Here is a 24,999-nt window from a genome sequence, read left to right as displayed (position 1 = left end):
CTCTCTCTCTCTTTGTTTTTCCTTAAAGTGGGCAAGTCAACTAAGGAAATTCGCCCATTACCGACTTCCGTCGGGGAATTTTTTCTTTTGATTGTAGACCAACACGTAAAAAATTTAACCAACATTTGTTGTTTGACCGATACCAAAAAAACTTGGTTTCCAGCCCGGACCAAACGGCCTCCATCCCGGGGTGAACGTTAAAACAGCAGGCCTAGCACAACTTAAACACATAAAAACGAACACCAAACACTACGGGAACAGAGTCACTGAAATAAGACCGATACCAAGGTTTTGGGACGAATACAACGAATTCTGCTAGGAGCGAACGGAGGTTAACGCAATCCACAGAATCCACAAAAATAGGTTCATTTTAAAGGTTATGTGACCGTTGTATGTTTTCGACTTTGAAAGCTAGGACGTTAATTATAGTTTCAGAATTAAGCCTGCGACGTATGTCGGTAATGGGTGATTGTCATCCGTAAAAACGAAGAAGACATTAGCACAGATCACTAAATAATATGGATTCTGTTATATTCGTCTGCTATAGGATTAACTCTTAAATTCCAAGCTACATAATGTTTTATACGATCAAACAACTTGAAGAGAAAAATGTTGCTAATGAAATAAACTGTATGGTTTGGAGTAATCGTATGGATTTAGTAGCATTTTCAAATGTGAAGGGTATAAAAGAGAAGTTTGAATTTTGGCTGATTCCCTATAGAATATTTCAGGTGAACTTGCATTGCACAGATTGACTTGGACCAGAGCTTGGAGCTTGAATCCTCCAAAAGATAATACCACAGTGAGCGGAATAGCATGGAGACCTGATGGTAAAGTGTTGGCCGTTGCATATAATCCTGGTGATGTAGTGTTAATAGATGTTGAAACTAAGTATACAATAACTTCTTTTGACATTTCCCAAGACATATCATTTATTTCTTGGATTCAGGAAAAGGCGCCCATAAAACAAAAGGATGTTTTAAAGGCAAATGATGAAGAATCCACAAACCCTCCTGTAAGTTCTTAATAAATACTAGTTTTATTTAAAATGTCAAAAAGTTTTAGGATTTGTCTAAGCCTTACCTGAGACATCCACCAATTTTCTCGCTTATTGAGGGTCCTCATATTGAAGAGGTGCGAATATTATCGAACTTCCTACAGGATCAAACTGAGTTTAATATTTTAATAGTTGGGACTAAGGAAGGGTTACTGTATCTGATTGTTTTTGGTAGTTGGACTTGTGTGGTTATAGATGTAAACAAATACATAGGTGAAAAATGTGAAATTCAAAATGCCCATTTTACTGAGGATTTAAGTAAAATTATTGTGACAGTTACAAGAGAAAATCAAGAAACGAACATAGTCATTTTCAATTCAGAAATATTTAAAACTCACACCAAAGAACTTTACAATGTTACTGCTAAATATATGAAGCTTCATGAACTTCTATTGTATCTCGAAAAAGTTTTGGTAACAATTACAGAAACATGGGAAAATATTTTACTAGAAATTGATAACAAGTTATCCAAGTATGCCAGAAAAATGCCAGAACAGGGAGTTACTGCTGAATTTTTGGAACTTTTAATGTTTGGGGTTTGCTCTGAGGAAATGGAAGAGTTCTTATTACATGATCTGACTAAAAAGGGCTTAGAAAAATTTGGCCAAAGCATGGAAATTAGCTATTCTAATATCCAATCTTACCTATTTCGCCATATAATAAAATTTGCCCCTAATATTACTTATCACCTTACAGATTTGAAGGGAATGGCTCAATTTAAAGATAGATATGGGGTAGGTAAAAATAGTTACGTAGGAGTTTTGTAATTGTGTACACCTGTTGATCGATTTCAGGGTTTAGGCTTAAATACTGAGGTAATCCAAGAAGCAATTAGAGCCAATGCTGCTTTTCTGATCAAAGCAGCCGAAATGCAGCAGATAATAAATCATTCCGTGATTAACTATAAGGCCTTCTTTAGGTGGTTATACTCTTCTATCATGCACTTAGTGGATGAGCCCATTCCCTCAGACATCCAAAAAATGACTCAGCAGGATCTCGCGTGCATTACGGAGTTTTTGCAAAATTTTGATGGATATGGTGGCACGGAGAAAAAAGATTCCAAATTTGTGATGGAACGCATTGGCCAGTATATCGTTGACGCGCCATTGACAATCAAACCAGACATGTCTGGCAATGATTGGACAGAATTTCTACAGGAAAATGAGTGTTTAGCGGATAATCCCCATATATTTCAACATTATACTGACAAATCCTTGGTGCAAGTTTTAAATCAATTAAAGGATAGTATAGACACGATTTTTAAAAGGCCCTTGAATCTTATTGAGAGTCAAATTAGTCACATTCATAATTTAAATTGTAAGAATGTACTGCAAGGAGGTGCCATAAAGATGTCTTCAATTAACATATCTAGTGATGTCCAGGTATTTTGTTTCCTAAAACCGAAAAAAAATATTTGCTTGCTCCAGATGCATATTGATAAAAATGGAAAGTGCCAGGCTAGAGCTGGCAAATTTTCTTTCATTAAAGAATCTCAGGATAGCTTTAATGTGGTAGACATCCAATTTTATTCCTCAAGTGTTCTATCAATTTTGCTTGAGGAAAGCTGCAGTCCAAATCATGGAGTGATGTTGCAATTTTCTCTACCTTGCGCATTAGACGAGCTTTTGGAATTAGATGTTGCTAATGTCTTAAATTTCGATCACTGTCCTGTCATAAATGGGTTTGATTTTACCACAAAGATAACTAAGAATGTAGACATGTCAGTTTCCAAGTTCGCCGTTTCTGGAAGTAGACGGGTAGGCATGGTACTGGCAGAAAATAAGAAAAAAATTAAACTGTATGAAATGGAATGTGAGGAAGAAGATGAAGAAGATACGGACATGACTAACATTTTGAAAGATATGAGTATGCAAGAAAGTTTAACAGAATAGTGTTCAAAAAACGGTAAAACAATAAAAGTATTTTTCAAAACTTTACTGTGATCTTTTTTGCATTTTTATTCGTTTCTCATGCAAAGCAAAACGTTTTCCTATCGTGTAGGCTTCAGATAATTAAATTCACTTCTGGAAGAATACAAGTTCAAAGGTATATCTTTAATGTCCATAGCAAATTCGCTTCCTCTTACGGGTCAATTACATTGTCTTGACTACATATTCACATACACATAATGGCTGAAAATAGTAAAAAGTAGTGAATGATTCCCGCCCCAAACTAGTTCTTCCGACATCTCTGCGGCTATTACCAAATTTGTCGAATTAGTGAACTGTCAGTGGCCATGTTGACTGTTGCGCTGATCTAAGTCTTATCTATCACAATATTTTTTTATCGTTGCACTATATATCTAGTAGCTATAGTGTGTGTGGGACTGGTCAATTGACCAGCTCTTAATTGACTAGTCAAATCCGATCAAAATGTTTTAAACAACAATTGTAGAGTGTTGTCTATTATTATTTAATAATATGTGTTTCATAATAAATTATTATGCGTTTGTGATCGCTAATTTACCTATAACCCTAATCAAAGAATCCGCGCGAAAACTTTGCAATTCCGAGAAACCTAATAAAAATATCCACTTCATTTAGTTTTTAGAACGATGCGATGGTGATGTAACGCACAATATAAATAAACAAATATAAATTTCATTCCATTTTTGAAATTATTTTGGTCAATTCACACAAAAAAAATTGGCGGGCAATTCCACAAGCCTAAATAGCTATATGATTTTACCAAAGAAATTCTATTACATACGACGATTGTACTTATAGTTGTTTGTAACGGAAGTTTTCATGATTGTTGAAGTTTAGATAACATGTATCTTATTTAATCTAGAATCTAGTTTGTATAATACATGTTCTGACTGAATCAATGTCTCCTTAGACGAAATATTTAGTAGCAAAAAAACGTTCAAACTGAAGCAAATTTAATTATTGTAGTTTCCATTTAACTTTCAAGTAATCCAGCACTTCATGAAATAACTGTTTAAAGAAATAGATTTACGATCGAAGCACCAATATTTCATAGTTATGATGGCCAATTTCCCTTCCACCAAATGGAATGTAACACACCCCATGGCTCGGATGAATCTGCAAAATCAGAACTTAAATTCAATAATTTAATAGTTAGGTTTCGTATTAACCTTTCCAATGGTTAAAGAACCATCGTGATGCGCCCTCCCTATATACAAGGTCTCGCCATCAGATGTTCTCCCACCTTCCACGGCACCTGGAGGGATGTGACCACCGGAGCTCGGTATCCAATCGAATCTTTGTTCGCAGAGAACCTAAGGTGCGCGCAGTAGAATCAATTGTTGAATAATTAAATAATTTTCCAACAGACCTGATAATGATCTTTCGCATGCTCGCCCCCGGCATAAGCCACATAAGCTACGTTCCTGCCTGGAATCACTTTGGCAGGGATCCAGTCACCTTCATGGAACGCTCTTCCCACGAAGATTTCCTCCCCATCTACGTCGTGGCCACCATGAAGCGCGGTAGATGGGACTGAACCTCGCGCAAAAGTATCAACCCAGTAGTAAGCTAAAACATTATTGCTCTATCCTTTGACTTGACAGTTAACATATACCGACACCAGTTTTGAAAGTACCAAGTAGAACTAAGCTGTTAGGACACAACAAATTAAATGTACAAACCACTAAACGAAATACTACCTTTAGTGCCGCCTCGGGGGGGCTGTACGCCGCTAGGGGCGGTCGGGTAGCCTACTCCAACAGCGTGACACTGTCTACAGTTACTTCCCGGACCACCATGCAAAACAGACTGACATATGGGACACTTGTGCCGAGGAGGGGAATAAGAAGGCGGGTAATGGGGTCTGCTAGGGGGAGACGGAGGGTATTGATGGGATGGCGGATAAGATGGAATGCCAGAGGGTGGCGGCGGGTAGTAAGGTGGGGGATATGAGGAACCTCCCGGTGGGGGTGGCCAAGAAGGGTAGCACTGGGGACAATGGCGGCTCCTTACGGAAGTGTGTTCGCATTTAATATGAAATGCTGGGTCCGTCGAAGCAAGAGGAGCAGTTGGCGGGTATCTTGGCTTGAAGCCATATTCATCTGGAAGGAAATGGGAACTGTGTATGTGGAGATTATGTTTTGGTTATAGTGTGCTGTGGTTCATCCGGGTGGGTGTGACTGAACGGGAAACTCGGTATGTGTAAAGCAGATAGACAAATCTGGACGATATATAAATAGCTTAATTTTCAAAATTATTACGTAAATAGCATGAAAGAGCTACCATTGTTTTTCCAGATTTTTCTATAAGCTAGAAGTGTAGGCGAACGAATAACAACATATCAACGTCAGTACATTAATTAGTACAGGGTGTTAGTTAAGCATTAAATATATGATTCGCTAATAAATTTATTATGACTACCTTTCTAAAAGATCAGATATCGCCACTACAAAGAAATTGAAACGTTTCTAACCAATGCAAATGGTCTTTACACAAACATAGAGGTTTAGACAATAGCTATATATTTCTTTAATAGTCTCAAACTTGAAAATTGCACTACTTTGTATATCCTATATCCCAAAAATGAAGCATTTTAGACCACAGGTGTGATGTAGCTTTTTCCCTTAAAAATTACGCTGAGAAATATTGGCATTTGAGAAAACTTTCAAATGTACCCTCTCTGACTACGAAACGATTTTGATTCCGCTTGTAGATAACATCTGATTTTATAGTTTGTATGTTTCCTTTGTATATTCGCATGTAAGTATACATGTATACATGACCTATATAGTTCTTAATAAGCAAAGGCGATAAACACCGTCCGTGTTATTAAGTTAAGTAGGGACAAATTTCATGATTGTTAATCACTCACCTGCCATATTTTCCTTTTTTGCTTGGAATGATTAAGAATATCGATAAAAGTGAATTATATGCGGGTCTTGACGAGAAATTATCTTATCAAAGATCTAATAATGTCGCATGACACCACATATTTATTTGTTTAACATATGAGGTGTTCCCGAACATTCACATAAAATGATTTATAGTATTATAGCCGCCGACTGCGATAATCCGGACAAAGATCATAAAAAAAAAAAAAAATGGTGTCTTAAACTTTTTATTAACAATCAGCCGATCTGTGAACACAAAAAATTGTTTACTGATATGTTATTTCATATAAAATTCTATATCTACCTCTTTATTGTAGGGTATTGATTTTTGAGAAATTCAAAATAAAATTGCCTTAGACTTTAAATAAAATTCATTCATTCCACCCGACAATAATTTTAATTAATTTAAGATTCAAGCTGTGCAGAAATATTTCTTAAGGATTTATCCCAGAGTAGTGTTGGGACTGGTCAATTGACCACTTCTTAATTGACTAGTCAAATCCGATCAAAATGTCTTAAATAACAATTGTAGAGTTTTATCTATCATTATTTAATAATATTTATTTTATAAATTATTATGCGTTTGTGATGTCCAATTGACCTATAACCCTCTTTAAGGAGTACCGGAATACCATACTTAGCAATTCTCAGAATCCCAATTAAAATATCTACTCATTTAGTCAGAACGACGTGATGGCGACGTAAAGCACAATATAAATCAATATAAATTTCATTGCATTTTTAAAATTATCCTAGAGTTTTAAAAATATAAGCGTTATTTAAGTTTGTTAAATATTTAATTAATTATATAGAATGCAGTAATTTAAAAGAAGTTCAAGATGTATAGTAATCTAAAATCCAAGATTTCAGCACTATGGAATTGATATGGAAAATCAATTTAAGAAATTTGTTTTTTTACTAAGACATCCTTTAAGTGTTTTAGGGGATTTGATCAAAATAACTTATTTTGGAAATTTATACTCTACAAATAAATAATACATTTGAAATTAGCATTTTATCTATTTTTCGCTTCCAGCTGACTAATCATATTGGAAAGTTTTTGATGAAGCTGCGACTGGGACGGGCATTTACACTGGATATAAATGAGACTTTGAACATCCTTCAGTTGGAAAGCGATATTTGCCGCTTCTTCAAAGTTCCTGTCACAAGCAACAAAAAATATACATTTCTAGAATTCATTTCAAAATCTGTCACTCTTACCCAATTTTAAGACAGTATTTGACTTTCAAATCGTTGCTGACCCTTGATAAATATTTCATAGCTTCATCTTTTCTGTCATGTTCAAGACACACATCAATAAATGGAGTGTAGCCTATAGGAGATTTCTTTAACTTTGAAAAATTGTCCAATTCCTCCCACTTCTGTTGACTCGCCAACGAGCTTATTTTCAACCACCAATACCGCCTGTCTGGTATCTTGAAGTCGTTCTTGACCTTTTCTGCCTGTTTTGGCTCTTTCAATTCCAGCAGCGTTTTGCAGGTCTCATGTACTGATTTCCCGACCAACCTATCACCCAATTTGAGCTTATCTTGCACATCTCTTTGGAACCGTAACAATTTTAAAGATTCCTCGCATAGAGTAGCGCACAATTCCTTCCGGCCTTTCTTGTAAGCTTCCGCGGCAGAATTCAACAAGGAGTCCTTCATATGCTCTCTCTAAAATCCACAGTAAAATATAAATATCATAAATTATTCACGAAGTGCTTTGAAGAGTATTTTCAAGATAAAAGTCTATAAAAGTCTCTAAAATGTTTCATTTCTGAGATACAGGATGTCAAGGTTTCTATTCTTGTTTTTTCTTAATAATTTCTGAAATAAAATAAAAGCTTTTTATATCCTGTATCCCAAAAATGAAGCATTTTAGACCACAGGTTTGATGTAGCTTTTTACGTTAAAAATCACGCTGAGAAATATTGGCACTTATAAAATAATACCGTTTAAGAAGCGCTCACCTTTGGATCGAGACTCTCCAAAATAAACATTTCGGCTTGCGCTGTGAAGTCATCCTCTTGTATAAAAATCTCGGTTAAAGCCTGAGCACTGTGCTCCTTGCAGTAGATGATGTACAAAGACTGGGCGATGGGATAATTCCTAATAGTCATCTGAAATAATCTTGATGTTTAATAGCATTAGCTGAATTAGAAAATTTAAGTGCCTTAAAATCGCCCAGCGGCATTTTTTCTCTCAATTTGAGTATCACCATGTATATCAGATCCGTGTCACCACTTTCTATCGCTTTTACCAGAGCAGGTGTATTTTCTCCTAATTTTAAGAGCAGTTCAACTTGCTCGCTTGGTTTTGATTCATAATCCAGTAACTGGAAATAAATATTTGTTATGACCGTTTTAAGAAAAAACATAAATGTAACCAACCTTGATAGCCAATTTTTTCTTACCATATTCGGAAGCTTTCTCTGCAATTTGCCTGTAGGAGATTCCGGGTGCAGAGCCCAGTTTTTCAGCTATTTCTCTGGCAACAACTTCTTCCTCCACATGATGCTGGCTTACCTAATCATTGAGTACATTACAATAATATAGAAATCCTAATCACGGTTGTTACCTTATATTTGGCCCAGTGCACAAGAATGTGGGTGCAACCATCTTTATCAGGCATTTTTAAATAACGAGCCACCTGAAGCGCCAAAAAATACATGTTGCGAGTTATCAGTCTATTTAACAGATTCTTTAAAGACTCGTTTTCTTCTTGTTCATCATTATCCCTTTGCTTCATATACTTTAACCTAAAGCTTGTATAGGAAATTAAAGAAGTTACATTCGGCTATGTTATTAAAAAAGGATACTGGGTAATAGTTAAGGGCAATCCAACTTTCGAATCACGTATAGCATTTAGAACTCTAAGAAGGCGACACATTTTGACATATCTATCAGAATTCATGTTGGCTATGAAACATTTACCAAATTGGGCGGCCTAGAGCAACAAGAAATTACTTTTGTTTTTGAAAATACCTTAACTCACCCTGATTAGTTTCTTTTGCACTGCAGTGTCAAATTCAAACCCCACAGCATCCAAACACTGATTAACTGCTTCTTCCAAATTTTGTTTAACTAAACATATGTATTCGTTAGCCTTATGACTTCCTTTCTGAAATATTACTTGATTGATTTTGAAAACCGGGAATGATGCATTCTTACCTGAAACTGTTTAGAAGCTTCCAATAAAAAACTGCCTGGCTCGGTACTATTAATACGGAATATTTTCTGCACTTCATCTGGTACTTTCTGCAGAAGCTCCTGCTGAGAATTAGTTACTATCCTCACTCCATCTATCTCAGGTATCAAATGAACTGCACTATCATAATTATATAACATTTTTTGACCATATTTTCCTACCACAAGGATTGTGTGATCCCTCTCCCAATACACAATGACTGCCTCATTCCCACACCTAATATTTTTCATTTTTTAATAAACAAAAAAATGTTTGGTATGTTCCAGGACAAGGGATGCGTCGTTTTAATTTGAACAGTCATTTAGAATCTAAAGTAACTTGAAGCAGTTTATTTTCAGTCATATAATATATTTCTATTGTTTCAGTTATTATTTTTTAATGAAAATAAAACTACTACAAATTACAAACAATGGGTAGATCCACCAGGCAACTAGTTTTTACTGGGTTAGATGGTGATTAAATGTTTTCTATGTGCAAATGCATACAAAATTCACATTACAGAACACACAAGAATGGCTATAGGAGCTTACCATGTCAGCTGTTTAGGTTTGGAAATAATTTCCGTGTCTATTTCTGAGTACTTTTTTCTTAAATCTGTTGAGCCCAGCCACAGATATCCTGAATCAGTATACAAGCAGAGGTGTCTGGCATTTAAAGATACAGCCATTTCCAAAATGCTGGTGTAACTGTTGGAAATGTCAGGCTGTAACTAGAAACCAATTTTTCACTTTTCACATAACAAAACAAATTTTACATTCGTACTATAGCACTCGTGTGGTGTTCATCTTGTTTTAACCTATACAAGTCTCTGTTCCTTGCTAATAACATTTCTGTTGTCGAATCTTCTGAAATTACTGCCAAACAAGTTGGTGGAATGTTTGATTCTAAAATAAAATCACATAATTCCCAATCAGTTAGATATAAATAAAAAACAATAGTAGGATGCGAAAAATTGCTATAAAAAATTAAAATGCTAATTAATTTATTTTAAAAAAGTCAGAAAGAAGCAAAATGATTATCAACACTATTTTTTTTGTGCTGTATCACAGGGCTTACTATGCCAAGAAACTAAAAATTTGGGCAGGTATGTGCAACTTTTGCTTGGATTAATCTTTAATTTACTAACAGTTCCTTGTGGACATTTTGGTAATTATAAAATTAATGGTTTAAACATACTTGTAATATCACTCAGTTGTCTAGTTTTAATATCTTTTATACTATTGATCAGGAAAACCTTAAAATTTGAGGTCAATACAGCAACTCCAGTCACATTCCGTGGGTTGGTAAAAATTGTTGCTGCAATGACTTTGGTATCTTGTAATTTCTGAAATATATTGAATTTGTGCTCAAGTTTTCCAAACATATCATAGATAACTATATTTCCATCTTCCTGGATACATATGAGTTTTTCATCATTTGACCATCCCATATGAACTATGGGCTTTAGACTCCACTACAGAAAACAAAATTATGAAAATATGAACATGCTATCATTATTAGTACCTTAAATGATGTAATGGTCTTTCCTGAGGCTGAAAATATATATATCACAGGCTGACCAACTCCGCCCTGAATTTTGACAAATTTTTGATCATCCCTTCGAATGGCCATCGGCCCCCCATAAGGGGCAGACGATACAATAAAATTTTCCAATTTGATTTCTTGAGGCCATTCCATAGAGTATATTTCAAATTTTCTGTTAATAGAGATAAGGTTAAATAAATAGAACCGAAATTTTATTTGATTACCTATAATACAAATCACGTCCAAGAAGAAACCAGTCAGCAGTTATCATAGCAGCCGACATGGTGCTGAAACTTCGTTAGTAGACAAACTAGCCCACAAATTACATACAAATTAAATATTTTAAATTTTACTTCTTTTTATTTATCTACTGTCAAAATAACACATAACCAAATTAACTTCTTCTTTCTTTCTTTCTGGAGGGCCAAGTTGCTGGGATCATTTAGCTAGTGTAAACAGACAGATTTGAAATTTTCCTTCTTTTTTCCATCATTGAGGCAAATGTGCAAGAACCTTTCAGGCAAGTAACAAAAAAATAAAAACTGACTTAATTTTCTTAATTCTGGGTTTAATCCTCATGTACCACAGTGTTCTATCAATTTGCGTTGAACACAGTCTATTTTTATCGAATGACAGGTGCCTTTCTACTTTTAACCATCCAATACCAATGTAAATGTTGGGTCATGTGCTGTGGAACATGCCGTCATCTTGAAATGACGTTTCTCTTATTTATCCGCAAATTTCCTTTTAAGGATATTCCATAAAGCTGGTCAGGGCGTTGTATGTTCTATTAATTTATTTGGCAAGCAGTACTAAACATTAGGTAAGGGGACGGATTATTGAAAATTTCCGTGCTATGTAAAATGCATCGATTTTTATAACCGTTGGTTTTGAAGAATCTTAATTTCCTTTATATTTTCTATAATTCAGAGCATCTTTTTCTTTTCGACAGTTATGTCGCCGACACCTATGCCTGGGTAAGCATGGAATGCCTAGCCTAAAAAACTAATTTATTATTAGTTTACCATTATATTGAAATTTGTTTATGGTACTAATAATTACTAACTTACCTCACAAGAATGTTCATTGATATCTTAACATATTTTACAGAATGCAATTGTTTGAAGGTTTTGTTTATCTCATATCATTGAATAAATACACTAAATATAATAGGTACACTGATAAGACTGATAACAAAATGGTTTCGATTGGTTTGCCATTATTTGAAAGCTAAATTCAGTACAACCTCGGTCTAAAACTCATTTCAAAATGCTTAAGAGCAAAGATTCATCCCCAACAATACCTATTTTGGGATCTATTGATAATAGTGGTTTAGCGCAAAGGAGGGCCTCTCGGGACTTACTTAAAACTACTTACCATAAATTTGAAGACTATGATAATGTCTCTTTGGACATTGTACAGAACACTAACAAGTCTATGAAGCAGATTTCATTGTGTGTGTTAGAAAAACTGTTTAAAATTTGTTTACTGGATGTTCTTTCTTAGGATTACCAATATGTCCCGCGAAAACATGGTGTGCTTTAAGTGTGGGGATGGTTTTGAATTGCAAGAGAAGATTGTCAATTGTACAGGTCAGCTGTTCCATCAACAGTGTTTTGTGTAAGTTTTTGAGAAAGTTTGTTGAAAGTATATAATATTAATATATTTAATAATAAAAGTTAGCTTTTTAAAACATAATGAAATAAATTATTTAGTCTAGACCACATTCATATACAACACATTCTATTACTAAAAGAATGAGGAGACAAGTTGATTTTCATTTAAAAATTCTATCTGAATGAAACTTTTATGCTGGCTATTTTGAGTACTTTGTGGCCTTTTTTCGTCGTCGTAGGTGTAAGATAATGCTAATATTTTCCCTATATAGATGCGCACAGTGCTTTAGAGAATTTGCAGACGGCGTGTTCTATGAATTTGATGGTAGAAAGTACTGTGAACACGACTTTCATGTATTGTTTGCTCCCTGCTGCCAAAAATGCGGCACATTTATTATCGGCCGAGTAATTAAAGCAATGAATGCGTCATGGCACGCAACTTGCTTTACATGCGAGATGTGCAATACGGAGCTGGCTGACAGAGGATTTATTAAAAACGGAGGTAGAGCGTTGTGTCATGATTGCAATGCAAAAGTAAAAGCTAGAGGGCTTGGAAAATACATTTGCCACAAATGCCAGTAAGGTCTTCGCTTTTACGAAGAGATATTTTATTAAATAATGTTCCGGTTTTAAGTGCAATGATAGATGGTCAGCCATTGAGATTCCGCGGGGAGGTTTACCATCCATACCATTTCAACTGTACCGCTTGTGGCATAGAATTAGATGAGAACGCTCGCGAAGTGCGCAATAGGCCGGGATTGGCAAAAAACGACACAAATGAGCTCTATTGTTTGCGCTGTCACGACAAAATGGGCGTGCCAATTTGCGGAGCTTGCAGACGTCCCATTGAGGAGAGAGTCGTAACAGCATTGGGCAAGCATTGGCATGTTGAGGTTAGTTAGCTCCTTGGAGTATAGCGGCCTTTACCTTTTCATATTTTGACAAAATATTGCCCAAAAATTCCACATCCAAACTGAAAACTGTCTAACTGACGAACTGTCAGTGGTCAAGTTTCATTTAACGTATGAGCGAGATTTAAAATCTCGTTTTTATATGAGACGTCGTCAACAATTTTTAATGCTGCATTTTTTGAGAAAATACTGCTGCAAACGCGTCCAAACTTATTGATGATCTGTTAGTGGCTATGTTGGTTATCGAATGCCGCAAGGTCATTGGTTAGATTTTAAATCTCGCGCGTGCGCATGTTAAATGGACATTCTCAAAAAAAAAATCATAGTTCATAAGTTCTTGTATCATTGGCATACGTAGGGCCTCTATATCTCTGGTAGCTATATGGGTTCAACTATACAATTGATTCAAACTATTTGCTCAATTGATCAGTCAGCGGCCATTATTAAAAGAGACTGATATAAGAATTTTGCTCTATTTATAGAACATTTAATATTCCTTTTAGCATTTTGTCTGTGCAAAATGCGAAAAACCATTTTTCGGTCATCGGCATTATGAAAAAAAAGGGTTGGCCTACTGCGAGACTCACTACCACCAACTCTTCGGCAATCTCTGTCATTTGTGCAATCAAGTTATTTCCAGTGACGGTATGTTTCTTACAATAACAAATATCAGAATCTAAAAATCTTCATTGCAGTTTTCACTGCTTTGAATAAGGCGTGGTGCGTCCATCATTTTGCCTGCTCGATTTGCGACCAGAAAATGAACCAAAAGACCAAATTCTATGAGTGCGATTTGAAGCCGGTTTGTAAGAAGTGTTATGAAAAGTTCCCAAACGAACTTCGTAGACGCTTGAGGAGACAACACGAGGCAACACCACGAAGAGCGCTTACTCCATCTGATAATAAATAAGAAAGTATTTATTACAGTTCTTGGAAGTTAACAAATTTTTGATTTTTTTTTTAAATTAAATTGTATTAAAATTTCTAATCGCCGCTGTTATTTTTAAAAATAATTATTAAAAACTATTTCTGGCTGGCTATGTATTTAATTAACGAATGTGTAATTGTCTATGTGTAACAAATTAAAAATTATTAATTTTTTGGAATTGAGGTTATTTGTTATTGAGTTTGTTAGGTATAGGAATCTCAAGTTAACATCTACTGAGATGATGAAATGGGCCAACATCTCAACACTCGCAATATGATTTACACAAAAAATAAATATTGGGTTGACCACCAATGTTTGAGCTCCAGAGACCAAGTTGTCTTGTACACATTTGGTCAACTAATTGGGCTTTTAAAAGAAATACAGGAATTTTTAAAAGCAATGCACTATACTGCATTTTTTTTTTAGATTATTCCAATAATTGCACATTTTGAACCATCATAAATATGTATGAAAATATGGGGACAGGTTTACTTTGGCAAATTTATACAATATATTGACAAAAAGCTTAAGAGAATGCCTAGAAATTCGACAAGGAATCAGTAGAACAGTCCAAATTAAATGAAGGATTTTCTACATCATCAAATTCATCCTTAAATTTATTTAGAAGTACTTCTCTAGGTAGTGCCCCTTTTGTTATGGTTTTGGGATACTCAAGATGACATTGTTTAGGAGTATCACCAGCCCTCTGCACTGGTACAATATTTTTGACAATGTCAGTGACGATGTCATCACAGTTCTCTAAAAAACTAGAGCATTTTTCAACATGCGTCGGAATAGCTTCCTTTTGTATTCTACAACTAGTGGCTGTTGTAGCTATAACAGAGTTCACATTGTTGCTGAGGTCGGTTAAGATTCCTTTGAGGTCATCAACTTGCTAAGAAGATAGCAATTAAAAACAAATAATGCACTTTCTGCACGTTATCTTTGTAAAATTTACCTCTACAACTTGGTGCTTTAAATATTGTATTTTTGGTAGCATCTGTTGTTGCAATTCATTTATACACAATTTACTATCTTCTAATTCCAGTTTTAGACAAGCGAGATTTTCCTCCAGAGCAGTAAATCTTTCCTGAAACTATATACTTAATTAAGAAAAATCAATTAAACTACATTACTACACAAGAGTTACATATCATTTCCTGAAGAAAGTGTATACCTACTTCCAATATATCCTGTTTAAATTGAGACGCTTTTTGATCCAATATGTCAACTGGCGATGTCTGTGTGATGCTGCAGTCAACTTTGTCCAACAGAGAATCTATGTCATTGATTTTACTCTGAATAATGTCAGTAATAATCTTTTGTATTCTTAATTCAGTAAGATGCTGGTCCCTTTCGTGTAGCAAAGAAGATTTTACAGTTTGCAACTGTTGAATCATGCTTTCAGATTCCTGTGATTCTTTCATTTCATAGGAATTAAACTAGAATGAAATCCATTAATCAATAAAGACTTATTGCCTAAGATAAACTCACTTGCTCTAGAAGTTTCTTAGATTTATCCTTAATTGATCCTATACTAAGAAGTACTTTTTCAACACTACTTTCTACTGTATCAGTTAAAAAATTTGATTGTTCTATAATTTGTTCACCAATATTGTCATACTCATCCAAATTTACCAACAGGGACGGCGCTGTATCATTTTCCCAACATATTTTTTGTGATATTGCATTTGCTGTAATTTCTTGCAAATGTTCCAGTTCTCTTAAAGTATTCGCAAAATCGGTCAACCTAAATTTCAAGTAATCTTCTTCCTCTTTAATTGCTGTCAAGTTAAGTGTTAGATTTTTAGTTTTTTGTTTCACTATCTGTTCATTACTGTAGTTATTATAATACTGTTTCTCAAGTTTCTGTTGTAAAGTGGTTTGATTATCTGACAAATGTTGGATGGTTTTCAAGAGATCGTTGGCTTGCGTTTCCCTTTCGATTGCAACCTTTTCATAATACTCTGACACATACTGTTTTTCCTTAAGGTCTTTATTCTTTTCCTTCAGCAGTTTTTTCGCTTTATCAATAATTTTTTGTCGTTTGCGGCACTCTTTCATGATCTTATCAAACTCTGCAGCTTTCATTGAACATGCACTTTGAAATTCAGAAATTCTATTTTTCAAGTCCTCAATTACTTGACATTTTAAAGTTATAGCATTTGATGCGCTTTCTCGTTCAAGATTTATTTGTTCCCAATTTTCTTTATCTATAAAAAAACCTTCTCCAGACCTGGCTGCTTCCAAGTCTTTTTTCAGTTTATCGATTTCATCAGTCATGTCTTTAATCATTCGGACCTTTGTAACCTTTTCATTTATGGTGGGTGTATTTTTAATATTTCTAACACGGCAAGCATATTCTAATGTGTTAGAAGTTTCATCATATGAGTTTTGAGATGGTGAAATTGTTGCAATAATACATGTTTTAGTGTGCCCCCCTAAACTATCTTGCAGAATACGAGTTAATTTTGACTCTCTATAGGGGATGTGTTTATGTTTTTCTGCCAACGACTGTATAACTCTTCCCAAAGTGAGAAGTGATTTATTTATGTTCCCCAATTCGACAGCTCTCTTGTCTTTGGCACCAGATTTTGCAATATTTTCACTTCCCGCCAGATCGACAAGATTAATTTTGCCTGTTTTTAACACTTCCTCTCCTGTTATGTTGGATTCTATTATATGAACTGCTATAGTGAAAACTGTATGTGACCTTGAGCTATGATTGTTTAATAAAGTACAAGCAGTTTGTCTTCTACTTGTACCTTTCACAAGTAATGCATAAATTTCACTACTGTTACGAACTGCAATATCACTTAATCCTTGAATGTAGACTGATCCTTTTGAATCGTTGAACATACTAAAACATTAAAAATATAAGACAATCATTTTCAAAATTGTTATTTAGTACTTTAAAGAAACCAAAGATTCATCATCATTAAGCAAATCCCTAACTTCTTCATTGTAAAGTTCTAAGAATGACACTCTAACACTATACTGAATAACATCCATTGAGGCTAGTTCCGTGAAGATATGAGCAGCTGCTCTGGGAATGCAACCTGCAAGTTCATCCTAAAATAGAAATATTTACAAAATAAATAATATATTCTTTATTACATCAAAAGTTACCACTACAACATAAATTAGTTTTAATTTGTGATACGATTTTTGACATATTCCATTCACATGTCCAATAGCAGATTCTTGACTTCATCCATACCATACAAGATTAATGTTATTTAGCACAATATTAAATAAGGACAGGCCAATACTAATTTTAAAAACAATACATTTTGACGGCATTTATTAGAAGATAATTTTTGGTAGCCCAGGCTGATATATTATGGAAATCTACATTTATTCAATTAATGGTGTCAGAAAAATTTGCGTTACAGCAATTCAGCCAAGAATCCCAGCCAATTTGACTGCTTGCCGCCTCTCTCAAAATTCACTTTCAAACCAGTCATCTGCATCAATCCTAAACACTTTCAATTGGTGATAAAGGAAGATCCATATCTAAACTTACAAAAATATTTACTCATATCTATTAAAACAGAAGGACAATGTAATTGAAAACATGGGCATTATCACTGGTAATCCTGAAGAGAACTCTAGCATAGTTGTAATTGCATATGCAGCCTGACTGCCATTTCGGTGTTATGTTGGCCAATGAGAGAAATTGCATAATTTGACATTTTAGCAACTTTTCAAGTATTTTTGAGGCAGCAGGAAAAGAATAGAAAGAACTTTGGGTAAGGGGTGGTTGGAAATGAACCAGATTGTAGAGATACATTTGTATATATTAATATTAACTAGTAGTTTTAAACAATCGGGTAAAAGTTTTAATATTCTTATAGTAATCTTGACCACTCCAACAATATCTTTAATAGTATTGATACATGCCAAAATTTCTTCCTCAGATACTAAGTAAAAGTGAAATGGCTCCCATGTAATTGAATCAAATTAAACTATGAGGCACAATCAAATGAAATACCTTCATAATAAACTTACTTCTTTCCAATGAACAGTTGAGCAGGGGTCTACACCAATCATTGTATGCGTTTTACCAGTACCTGTCTGTCCGTACGCAAAAACTGTACAGTTATAACCCGCAATAACATCAGTTATCATTGGAGAAACCACATAAGAATAAATGTCTATTTGAGCGCTATCTGGTGGGAATACTTTATCAAAATGGTATTTCTTTTCTTTTGTATGGATTTCCTTAGAAGACACGCAATTCACATTAGTTTTTGCCCCTGTTCCGTTTTCAATATGGCTTAAAGGTCTACAAATGATGCAAAGAAAGATTATATTTTAAAAATATATATAACTTTAATGTACCTCACTCGAACTACAACTTTTATATTTTGAGACGGACACACCTTTTTTTTTAAGGGAAGTGACATTTTACAATATGCAAAATGCAATACAATCTTTACTTTAAATGAATAACTTTTAACAACTAAACGGTTACAATTTAAAAACTTAGAACACAGTAAGCATAACAAAACCTCCAGCCATTGTTCAAATGATAATAACGCCACATCTTCTTCTTCTTCGTGATTACAGGATGCTGACAATACGGTGATCATTCGCCAATTGTAGACAATTTTGAATCTGATAATCATGATTATGTGATTATAGTGGTCAGTTTAAAAGCCCAGTGGATACGCTGCAATTCCTGTAAGTATTTTTAACAGATACGTTGTCTTGTCCTATGATATCACTTGTAGAAACTGGGAAGTATCGCTTCTGCCGAACTATGCTCAAGTGTTTTAAAGAAGAAAGAACAGGAGCTGGTGCCTCGGATTCTGTGGTGGAGCATTGCACGCGGCGGTTTAACCTCCGTTCGCTCCCGACAGAATCCCATGTATTCGTCCCAAAAAGTTTGATATCGGTTTCCACGGTGTGGATTTAGTGTTTTGAGTGTTCAGTGCACGTCTTAAAGTGATAATCGTCGCCGGCCCTGTCGTTTTTCTCCGTTCACGCCGGTATGGAGGCCGGATGGGCCCGGATGGTCCGTTTCTTTGTACGTGGTGGTCAATTGACCAGAAGCGAAAATCCTCGACGGAAGTCGGCAATGGGCAAATGATCCTAGCAGTCGCGCCCAACATTTTTTGTGAAACGCATAATTGACTTGACTTTAGCTGGTACCTCACTTCTGCTTCTAGAGCTAACTTCTCATTATTCGTTTCTCGCGCGTACGATTTACGTGTCTCAGGATAAACAATATTTTCTAAATATGGATCCTGTAACAGTTTCCTGTGCTTTGCTTTGTATTTTTTGGAGTCTTCGAGCACAGAATAATGCCATTAGCGCATCCATTTTTTGAACAAATTCAATAATGAAATTTGCCATTTATTTTATTCCCTAAAAAGTTGAAGATCAAATTCCTGTCCCGTTTAGGTGGTACTTTCTTTTTCCGAGTTTTGTTCTGAATATACCCTTTTAAAAACTTGAAATTTCAAAATTAATGACAAAGCTGAGCAGAAACTGCTAAAGAATCGATATTTAAATTTTTTACTTTATCGTGGAAAGACACGTAGATTTTATGCGCGAGAAACGAATAATGAGAAGTACCGCCACTAGAAGTAGAAGTGAGGCACAAGCTCCTCTTCTTTATTCTTTAATACAAAAGAGCATAGTTCGCCAGAAGCGATATAACTTATTTTCCATAAGTGATAAATTAAGACAAAATTAGTATTGTAATTAGGATGGAGCTTCACAGGTAAGTTCGTTTAATCTAGTAATAAAAATTGCCTGTTGTGTTGTATTTCAAGCTGTAATTTTTTGGTGGTTCAACTTCTGGACAATCTGTCAGAAACCAAGTAGCCCCTAGAAAGCTTGTTGAGGAATAGATATTATAAAATTTTCCTAGCGAGAAAAATTTTAGTTACTTACTAACAGTAACTCTAGTATTCTGTGGTATTGTTTAAGCAGAGAAAAAGCAGCTTTTCTCTGGTTCAAGGTGCATCAACAACTTTGAAAGATCAAGTTTGATTTTAGTTCTTCATATTATTATGTAATGCATAAAGCCATTGAAAACTAAGTGTATGCCAAAAATCAAATTAATGAAATGGCTGATGAAAACGATAACGACCGTATGGATAATGAGAATAATAAGCCCGAGAAAATGTTCACACTAAAGAAATGGAATGCAGTAGCGATGTGGAGCTGGGACGTCGAGTGCGACACTTGTGCGATTTGCAGAGTGCAGGTTATGGATGCTTGTCTTAGATGCCAAGCAGAAAGCAAGAAAGATTCCTATGGCAAGCAAGACTGTGTAGTGGTTTGGGGAGAATGCAATCATTCATTTCATTACTGCTGTATGTCTTTGTGGGTGAAACAAAATAACAGGTGTCCATTGTGTCAGCAGGAGTGGTCCATACAACGGATGGGAAAATAAACTTAAATTTCAATTGGAGTAACTGTTAAAATCTTTTAATTGATATGATCAGCTGTCCTGAAACTGAAGAGAATAACCATTTCAATGCGTCTTGTATATTCCATTTTAACAGATTTACAAAGCTTATTTATGTTCTTAAGCTTGATGTTTTACTAAGAGTGATGCCAGGACAGATGTTAGTTGTTCCAAATATGCTGTTTAAACTAATATTCGTACAGAATTTTTTTCCTATTTACTAGATTTAGACTGTAGAACTCAAAACATTACCTTAGGTGACTATGTCTTGGAGCATCATTTGTACGTTATAACTTGTTTGCAATATTTCGAACTTCTGTGACAGAAAATATTCACGAATTCTTGCAGTTGTTTCCAAAAATATGTATAAAACTCTTTATTTAGAATAAAAAGTGAAAATAGGATGTGGGGTAGACAAAAAAAGTACAGAAAGTTTTGTGTTTTGACATTTTTATATATACTCTTAATCGAGGCTTATGGAACAATAAAAATATACAGATCAAGCCCCTTTATAACATACATATACGTATTTCATTTAAAATATAGACATTTTAATCTTCATTTTAATGATTAATTTATATCATATATAACTTAGTGGTGAATCATACTAATATATAACATATATTTATTAGATTGCCCAAAAACACTCAAATTTGTCTGAACATCTGAGCAAGGTTGTAACAGACCTGTCATCGCATATAAGTATGTAAGTACTTCTAGGCATAATTCAGAGGTCACATAACCAGTCTGTACAATTACTTTATAAATATCCCTTAAATTTTGATTTGCTAGTGGTTTGATTATGTTATTCGTTTTTGGCCCTTATGACCTACATTCTAATCTAAATGATTAAAACTGTTTCATAGACTTAAGGACGAGTAGGTACCACTTGATATTAGCTATAAAAAAATAAATGTTCCAAGCTCAAACATTCAATATAAAGTACATGCTCATTTTGTTATTCAAAGCGCATATCTTATTGTATATGGCACTATGATTTTAGAATTATTACTGGTTAAGAAGTTGAATTGGCAAATGATTCTCAAATTTGAACTTGGAACTGTCTCGTTGGATGTCTAGACAATACTGAGGTGGATTACAAAACACCTGCAGTCGGTTCAACTGAAGTACCTAGAATCAAGATCAAATGTCTTGTCTCTAAAACATAGCTAAAATTTAATTGAACCACAGTCAATTTAATTGAAACAAAAACCACCCATTTTATGGAATTAAAATTTTCTTTCATTTTTGTTTCAATCAATTACACTTGCCAAATGTATCAAAATTGATGGCATTTGCGGAGAACTAAGTTTTGTGAGCTAAGTGACAGTTTGTTTTGTTGCATGTCGCTAGTGCTTTCTGGCCTGTGGGATTTTTTCCATATACTGGGTTAACCATTTGCTACGCTATTACTCAAAAACTACATTTCATTTTGGTCACTCTGCAAGATCGCGTCTGAAACCGTTAAAACTACTGTGGGTTGTTCAGTTGCGATGTAGTTTTAAGAAAATAAGGCTTACAGTTACACACAAATACTAGAAGTTAAACCATTTACACACACCGTACCTCTATCGTCCGCTCCCGGCACATAACGTAGAGCGAACATTATTACAATAGCAGATTAAAATCTCATAGTACACAACCAATTGGATTATCTGTGTTCACAGCCACACACCAATAAAAAATTTCCATTATGAAACATTAAGATAAAAAGGTCATTTTTGTTTTACATCAGCCTCATTATCAAGTTTATAAAAATACATGCGCGGTCATTCGCCGTCTGGTTTTCGAATAATGTACAAAACACGAAGTAAGGCTGCGACCATACGTCATAGAGAGCCTACTGTTATAGAATTGTTGCCTTTATATAGTTGGGCCTGTTCGACGACGGATCAAAAACAGCTTGATCGTTTGCGCACTCTCCCGCTGCAAGGAAGAGCTATCGAAATAATCAAACTGCACTTAACCACGTCAACGCCCGCCCAAAAACGTTATCAACAATTCCACCTGCTCCGGTATCATCTGAGGAATGAACCTTTTTTTTTAACTTATTAGGTCAGTCATTGAGTCATTGTCGTTTAGATTGATTGTAAAGCGGAATGTGATTCAATGTATAAATTAAAATGCGCTTCAAAACAAGATCCAAACAAAATTACTAAACACGCATCGCACTAAATACAGAATCATCGTTTCGAGTCGGTCGGACCGGCAAGAATTTTAAAAATATTCTTTTCCCCTCGCGTTTACCCTGATTTATTTATTTACTTATTTTTTTATTAACAGCGAAACCGGGTGCTGCTGCTGAGATCAACTTTTTTTTATCAGTTAATGTGACTATAACTACTTAGGTTGCGCCTGCAACATTGAGAGGGGTTTTCCAGTTAGCGTATATTCAAAACATCGATGAACGAAACTGCAAACATATTTTACATTTTATGTAGGTACAATTTTTTTTTATCGTTTTATATCAACCAACATCGACATTTACATACCCAACAGATGGAATTTACTTAAAGTCTATTCCGCACTAGAAATTCCACCGGTTTAGGTTATCGAATTGTTAAATCATCGAACCAATTTGAAAAATATTTTGACGATTTCAATTGGCGAAAAATTTTCAGTCATTTGACATTTTACATTTTAATTCCTGAAAATTTCGCATGTGTAAAACAGGTTTCCAAGTTAAATACCACCCCAACGTGAGGAATGGTTATTGTACGTACATCATATAGCAACTGGAACTATATACGCCCTGTATATGCTGACAGTACAGAAACTCATAAAGCAACTATGTAAAATTTTGTTGAGAAAGTCAATCCAACGTGCGCATGCGCGAGATTTAAAATTTCCTTTTTAACAAATGGCAGTTCTAATGACAAATTCTGACGTAGACCTTGCAGCTTTCAACAAACAACATCAGATCGTCGATGTTTGGATGCGGCATTTTTACGGCAGTATTTTTTCAAAATATGTAGAAATCTCAGTTCAGTTCAGTCAGCTGGGGAGTGACGCATGTGCAAAACATCCTTCTCTACGAAAATATCATAGCCACCTGCGACGCATCAATTTTTAACGCATTACGGCCACTACATTATCTTATAACTATATGACGTACGCCAACATCCATGTTAATTGATATACATATTAAAAAACACCTCACTATATTGATTAAAGATTATTATTATTATTATTATTATTATACGCCCACATTGCTGGAAAAACTACAAAGTCTAATCGGCGATTTTTTCTTCCGTTAAATGCAAAACGACTTGGTCACCCATAGCCAAATCTATTATCTGGAAAAAATTTTTAATCTGCTGAATTCCATTAAGCTTAGAGTCACGCGGATTTGCAAGACAAAAAACAGAAGGGCGGTACGCCCGACCGACTCAATTACACGCGCAAGTATGATCCAACTTTAGTCGTAGATGACTGTGTTATCGTAAAAATGATGGGACAGAGATGACGCGTCAAAAGTGACCACTTGCGGTCACGTGCTGCAACATTGCATCCATGTCGATGTGCACGTGCAATAGGTGCATCCGGGAGGTACGGCCGCCAACGGGGCGTACACTACCCCGTTGGCAATCACCAGCGGTGGGGCTGCAGTTGCTTGAGGTTGAGCCAGCATTCGTTGTTGCTGGTCTTGATAGAGTACCTGTAATATATAAGAAATGCGTTCTTAAACCATATTCAAATTTATACTTCGATATGTCCAAGTTTAAATATATTTTCTATGTGCTATTTCTTGATGCGAGAGTTATAAATCATTATAGAACTGTAAAACTGTAGTCTCAGCCGTATTGCATTGGCGCAGTATTGGAAGCTCAAAACAGAAAATCACTTTTAATAGAGAAAGGCAACGACGATATTTAAGAGCAGTTGGACAGTTTCGATGCAAAACCAGAAATATCTATTACCCGGATGCAACTTGGGCAAACTAGAAAACACCGTAGAGCCCCTAATTATTTTTCTCCACTCCAAGGCTATGGTTCCTACTACTCGGAACATGATAACAAAAAATTACAAACGAAGTTGTATTGTAAATTTATATTTGAATTATGTGCCAATTTGTATAATTATGTATGTAGCTAACCAAACTCGTCTTTCTATTGCATGCAATTTAGTATGGTCCTAATTTAGGAACGATTCGAGGTGTGTATCATTGCAATTTATCTGAATTTTACGATATAACCTTAAAGTTGTCCACCCTGCTCCACGATCGCTGTCATTGCAACATTTTATTTATTGTCTGAATCATCCTCGTAACAATGTGGGCATATCACATGTGAATCTATGAATGCATACTTGGGGATTTATTTGGAGATTCCTCTGAATGTGCTTATGGATCCTGAGCTTAAAAAACCTGAGAATGTTGATTTATAGAGTGAAATATTTTTGAATTGTTTATAAAATCTTAACAAAGTAAATAACACCATGGTATATTCTTTTCACGTAGATCCAGTAACATTTCTGTATCATTACCTAAATCGGTTCACGGAATCGATAAT

At 35.0% G+C, this 24,999-nt stretch overlaps 7 protein-coding genes across 13 annotated transcripts in view; 3 read left to right on the top strand and 4 right to left on the bottom strand.

Annotated features, from left to right (window-relative positions):
* The first annotated feature begins 387 nt into the window (after positions 1 to 387).
* On the top strand, positions 388 to 2,969 carry LOC132701471 (anaphase-promoting complex subunit 4). Its single transcript, XM_060669410.1, has 4 exons — positions 388 to 674; positions 722 to 1,015; positions 1,066 to 1,791; positions 1,852 to 2,969. Exons 1-4 carry the CDS (start codon positions 576 to 578, stop codon positions 2,947 to 2,949), a joined length of 2,217 nt encoding a protein of 738 aa, XP_060525393.1. The 5' UTR covers positions 388 to 575; the 3' UTR covers positions 2,950 to 2,969.
* A 996-nt stretch (positions 2,970 to 3,965) lies between these two features.
* LOC132701474 (adhesive plaque matrix protein-like) lies at positions 3,966 to 5,998 on the bottom strand. Its single transcript, XM_060669420.1, has 5 exons — positions 5,858 to 5,998; positions 4,686 to 5,087; positions 4,355 to 4,554; positions 4,155 to 4,298; positions 3,966 to 4,101 (listed from the first exon to the last, which is right to left on the bottom strand). Exons 1-5 carry the CDS (start codon positions 5,862 to 5,864, stop codon positions 4,012 to 4,014), a joined length of 843 nt encoding a protein of 280 aa, XP_060525403.1. The 5' UTR covers positions 5,865 to 5,998; the 3' UTR covers positions 3,966 to 4,011.
* An 893-nt stretch (positions 5,999 to 6,891) lies between these two features.
* LOC132701469 (vacuolar protein sorting-associated protein 16 homolog) lies at positions 6,892 to 10,972 on the bottom strand. 2 transcript variants are annotated; one of them, XM_060669408.1, is made up of 14 exons: positions 10,834 to 10,972; positions 10,589 to 10,781; positions 10,262 to 10,538; positions 9,848 to 9,969; positions 9,616 to 9,794; positions 9,049 to 9,301; positions 8,873 to 8,998; positions 8,697 to 8,824; positions 8,456 to 8,636; positions 8,269 to 8,403; positions 8,052 to 8,213; positions 7,849 to 7,998; positions 7,098 to 7,552; positions 6,892 to 7,036 (listed from the first exon to the last, which is right to left on the bottom strand). In XM_060669408.1, exons 1-14 carry the CDS (start codon positions 10,890 to 10,892, stop codon positions 6,892 to 6,894), a joined length of 2,565 nt encoding a protein of 854 aa, XP_060525391.1. In that variant the 5' UTR covers positions 10,893 to 10,972. The 2 variants fall into 2 exon arrangements, with proteins under 2 accessions (XP_060525391.1, XP_060525392.1); XM_060669409.1 differs by having other exon boundaries at positions 9,049 to 9,205.
* Positions 10,973 to 11,295: 323 nt separating this feature from the next.
* LOC132701473 (LIM and senescent cell antigen-like-containing domain protein 1) lies at positions 11,296 to 14,242 on the top strand. Of its 4 annotated transcripts, none has more exons than XM_060669418.1 (7): positions 11,302 to 11,432; positions 11,540 to 11,586; positions 12,116 to 12,229; positions 12,498 to 12,803; positions 12,860 to 13,118; positions 13,640 to 13,781; positions 13,832 to 14,242. In XM_060669418.1, the coding sequence occupies exons 2-7, from the start codon at positions 11,564 to 11,566 to the stop codon at positions 14,044 to 14,046; spliced, it is 1,059 nt and encodes a 352-aa protein (XP_060525401.1). In that variant the 5' UTR covers positions 11,302 to 11,432; positions 11,540 to 11,563; the 3' UTR covers positions 14,047 to 14,242. The 4 variants fall into 4 exon arrangements, with proteins under 4 accessions (XP_060525402.1, XP_060525401.1, XP_060525400.1 ...); XM_060669417.1 differs by having other exon boundaries at positions 11,309 to 11,432; positions 11,562 to 11,586; XM_060669419.1 differs by lacking the exon at positions 11,540 to 11,586 and having other exon boundaries at positions 11,296 to 11,432.
* A 133-nt stretch (positions 14,243 to 14,375) lies between these two features.
* LOC132701468 (kinesin-like protein Klp61F) lies at positions 14,376 to 18,574 on the bottom strand. 2 transcript variants are annotated; one of them, XM_060669406.1, is made up of 7 exons: positions 18,409 to 18,574; positions 18,076 to 18,352; positions 16,976 to 17,136; positions 15,559 to 16,924; positions 15,246 to 15,506; positions 15,023 to 15,160; positions 14,376 to 14,959 (listed from the first exon to the last, which is right to left on the bottom strand). In XM_060669406.1, exons 1-7 carry the CDS (start codon positions 18,471 to 18,473, stop codon positions 14,603 to 14,605), a joined length of 2,625 nt encoding a protein of 874 aa, XP_060525389.1. In that variant the 5' UTR covers positions 18,474 to 18,574; the 3' UTR covers positions 14,376 to 14,602. The 2 variants fall into 2 exon arrangements, with proteins under 2 accessions (XP_060525389.1, XP_060525390.1); XM_060669407.1 differs by lacking the exon at positions 18,409 to 18,574 and having other exon boundaries at positions 16,976 to 17,123; positions 18,076 to 18,212.
* Positions 18,575 to 20,025: 1,451 nt separating this feature from the next.
* Positions 20,026 to 20,922, top strand: LOC132701519 (RING-box protein 2). The gene has a single exon (XM_060669502.1). The coding sequence runs from the start codon at positions 20,144 to 20,146 to the stop codon at positions 20,471 to 20,473; it is 330 nt and encodes a 109-aa protein (XP_060525485.1). The 5' UTR covers positions 20,026 to 20,143; the 3' UTR covers positions 20,474 to 20,922.
* A 1-nt stretch (position 20,923) lies between these two features.
* Positions 20,924 to 24,999, bottom strand: part of LOC132701518 (terminal nucleotidyltransferase 5C) — a 66,684-nt gene continuing 62,608 nt past the window's right edge. For both annotated transcript variants that reach the window (XM_060669500.1, XM_060669499.1), the window contains exon 6: positions 20,924 to 24,146. In XM_060669500.1, coding sequence (XP_060525483.1) covers positions 23,979 to 24,146 — 168 coding nt within the window. In that variant the 3' untranslated portion in view covers positions 20,924 to 23,978. The remainder of the gene's footprint in view (positions 24,147 to 24,999) is intronic.

The sequence above is a fragment of the Cylas formicarius genome, unplaced genomic scaffold (genome assembly GCF_029955315.1).
Source record: "Cylas formicarius isolate icCylForm1 unplaced genomic scaffold, icCylForm1.1 PGA_scaffold_4__25_contigs__length_36172078, whole genome shotgun sequence".
Lineage (NCBI taxonomy): Eukaryota > Metazoa > Arthropoda > Insecta > Coleoptera > Brentidae > Cylas > Cylas formicarius.
This window is presented reverse-complemented; position numbering and strand designations above follow the sequence as displayed.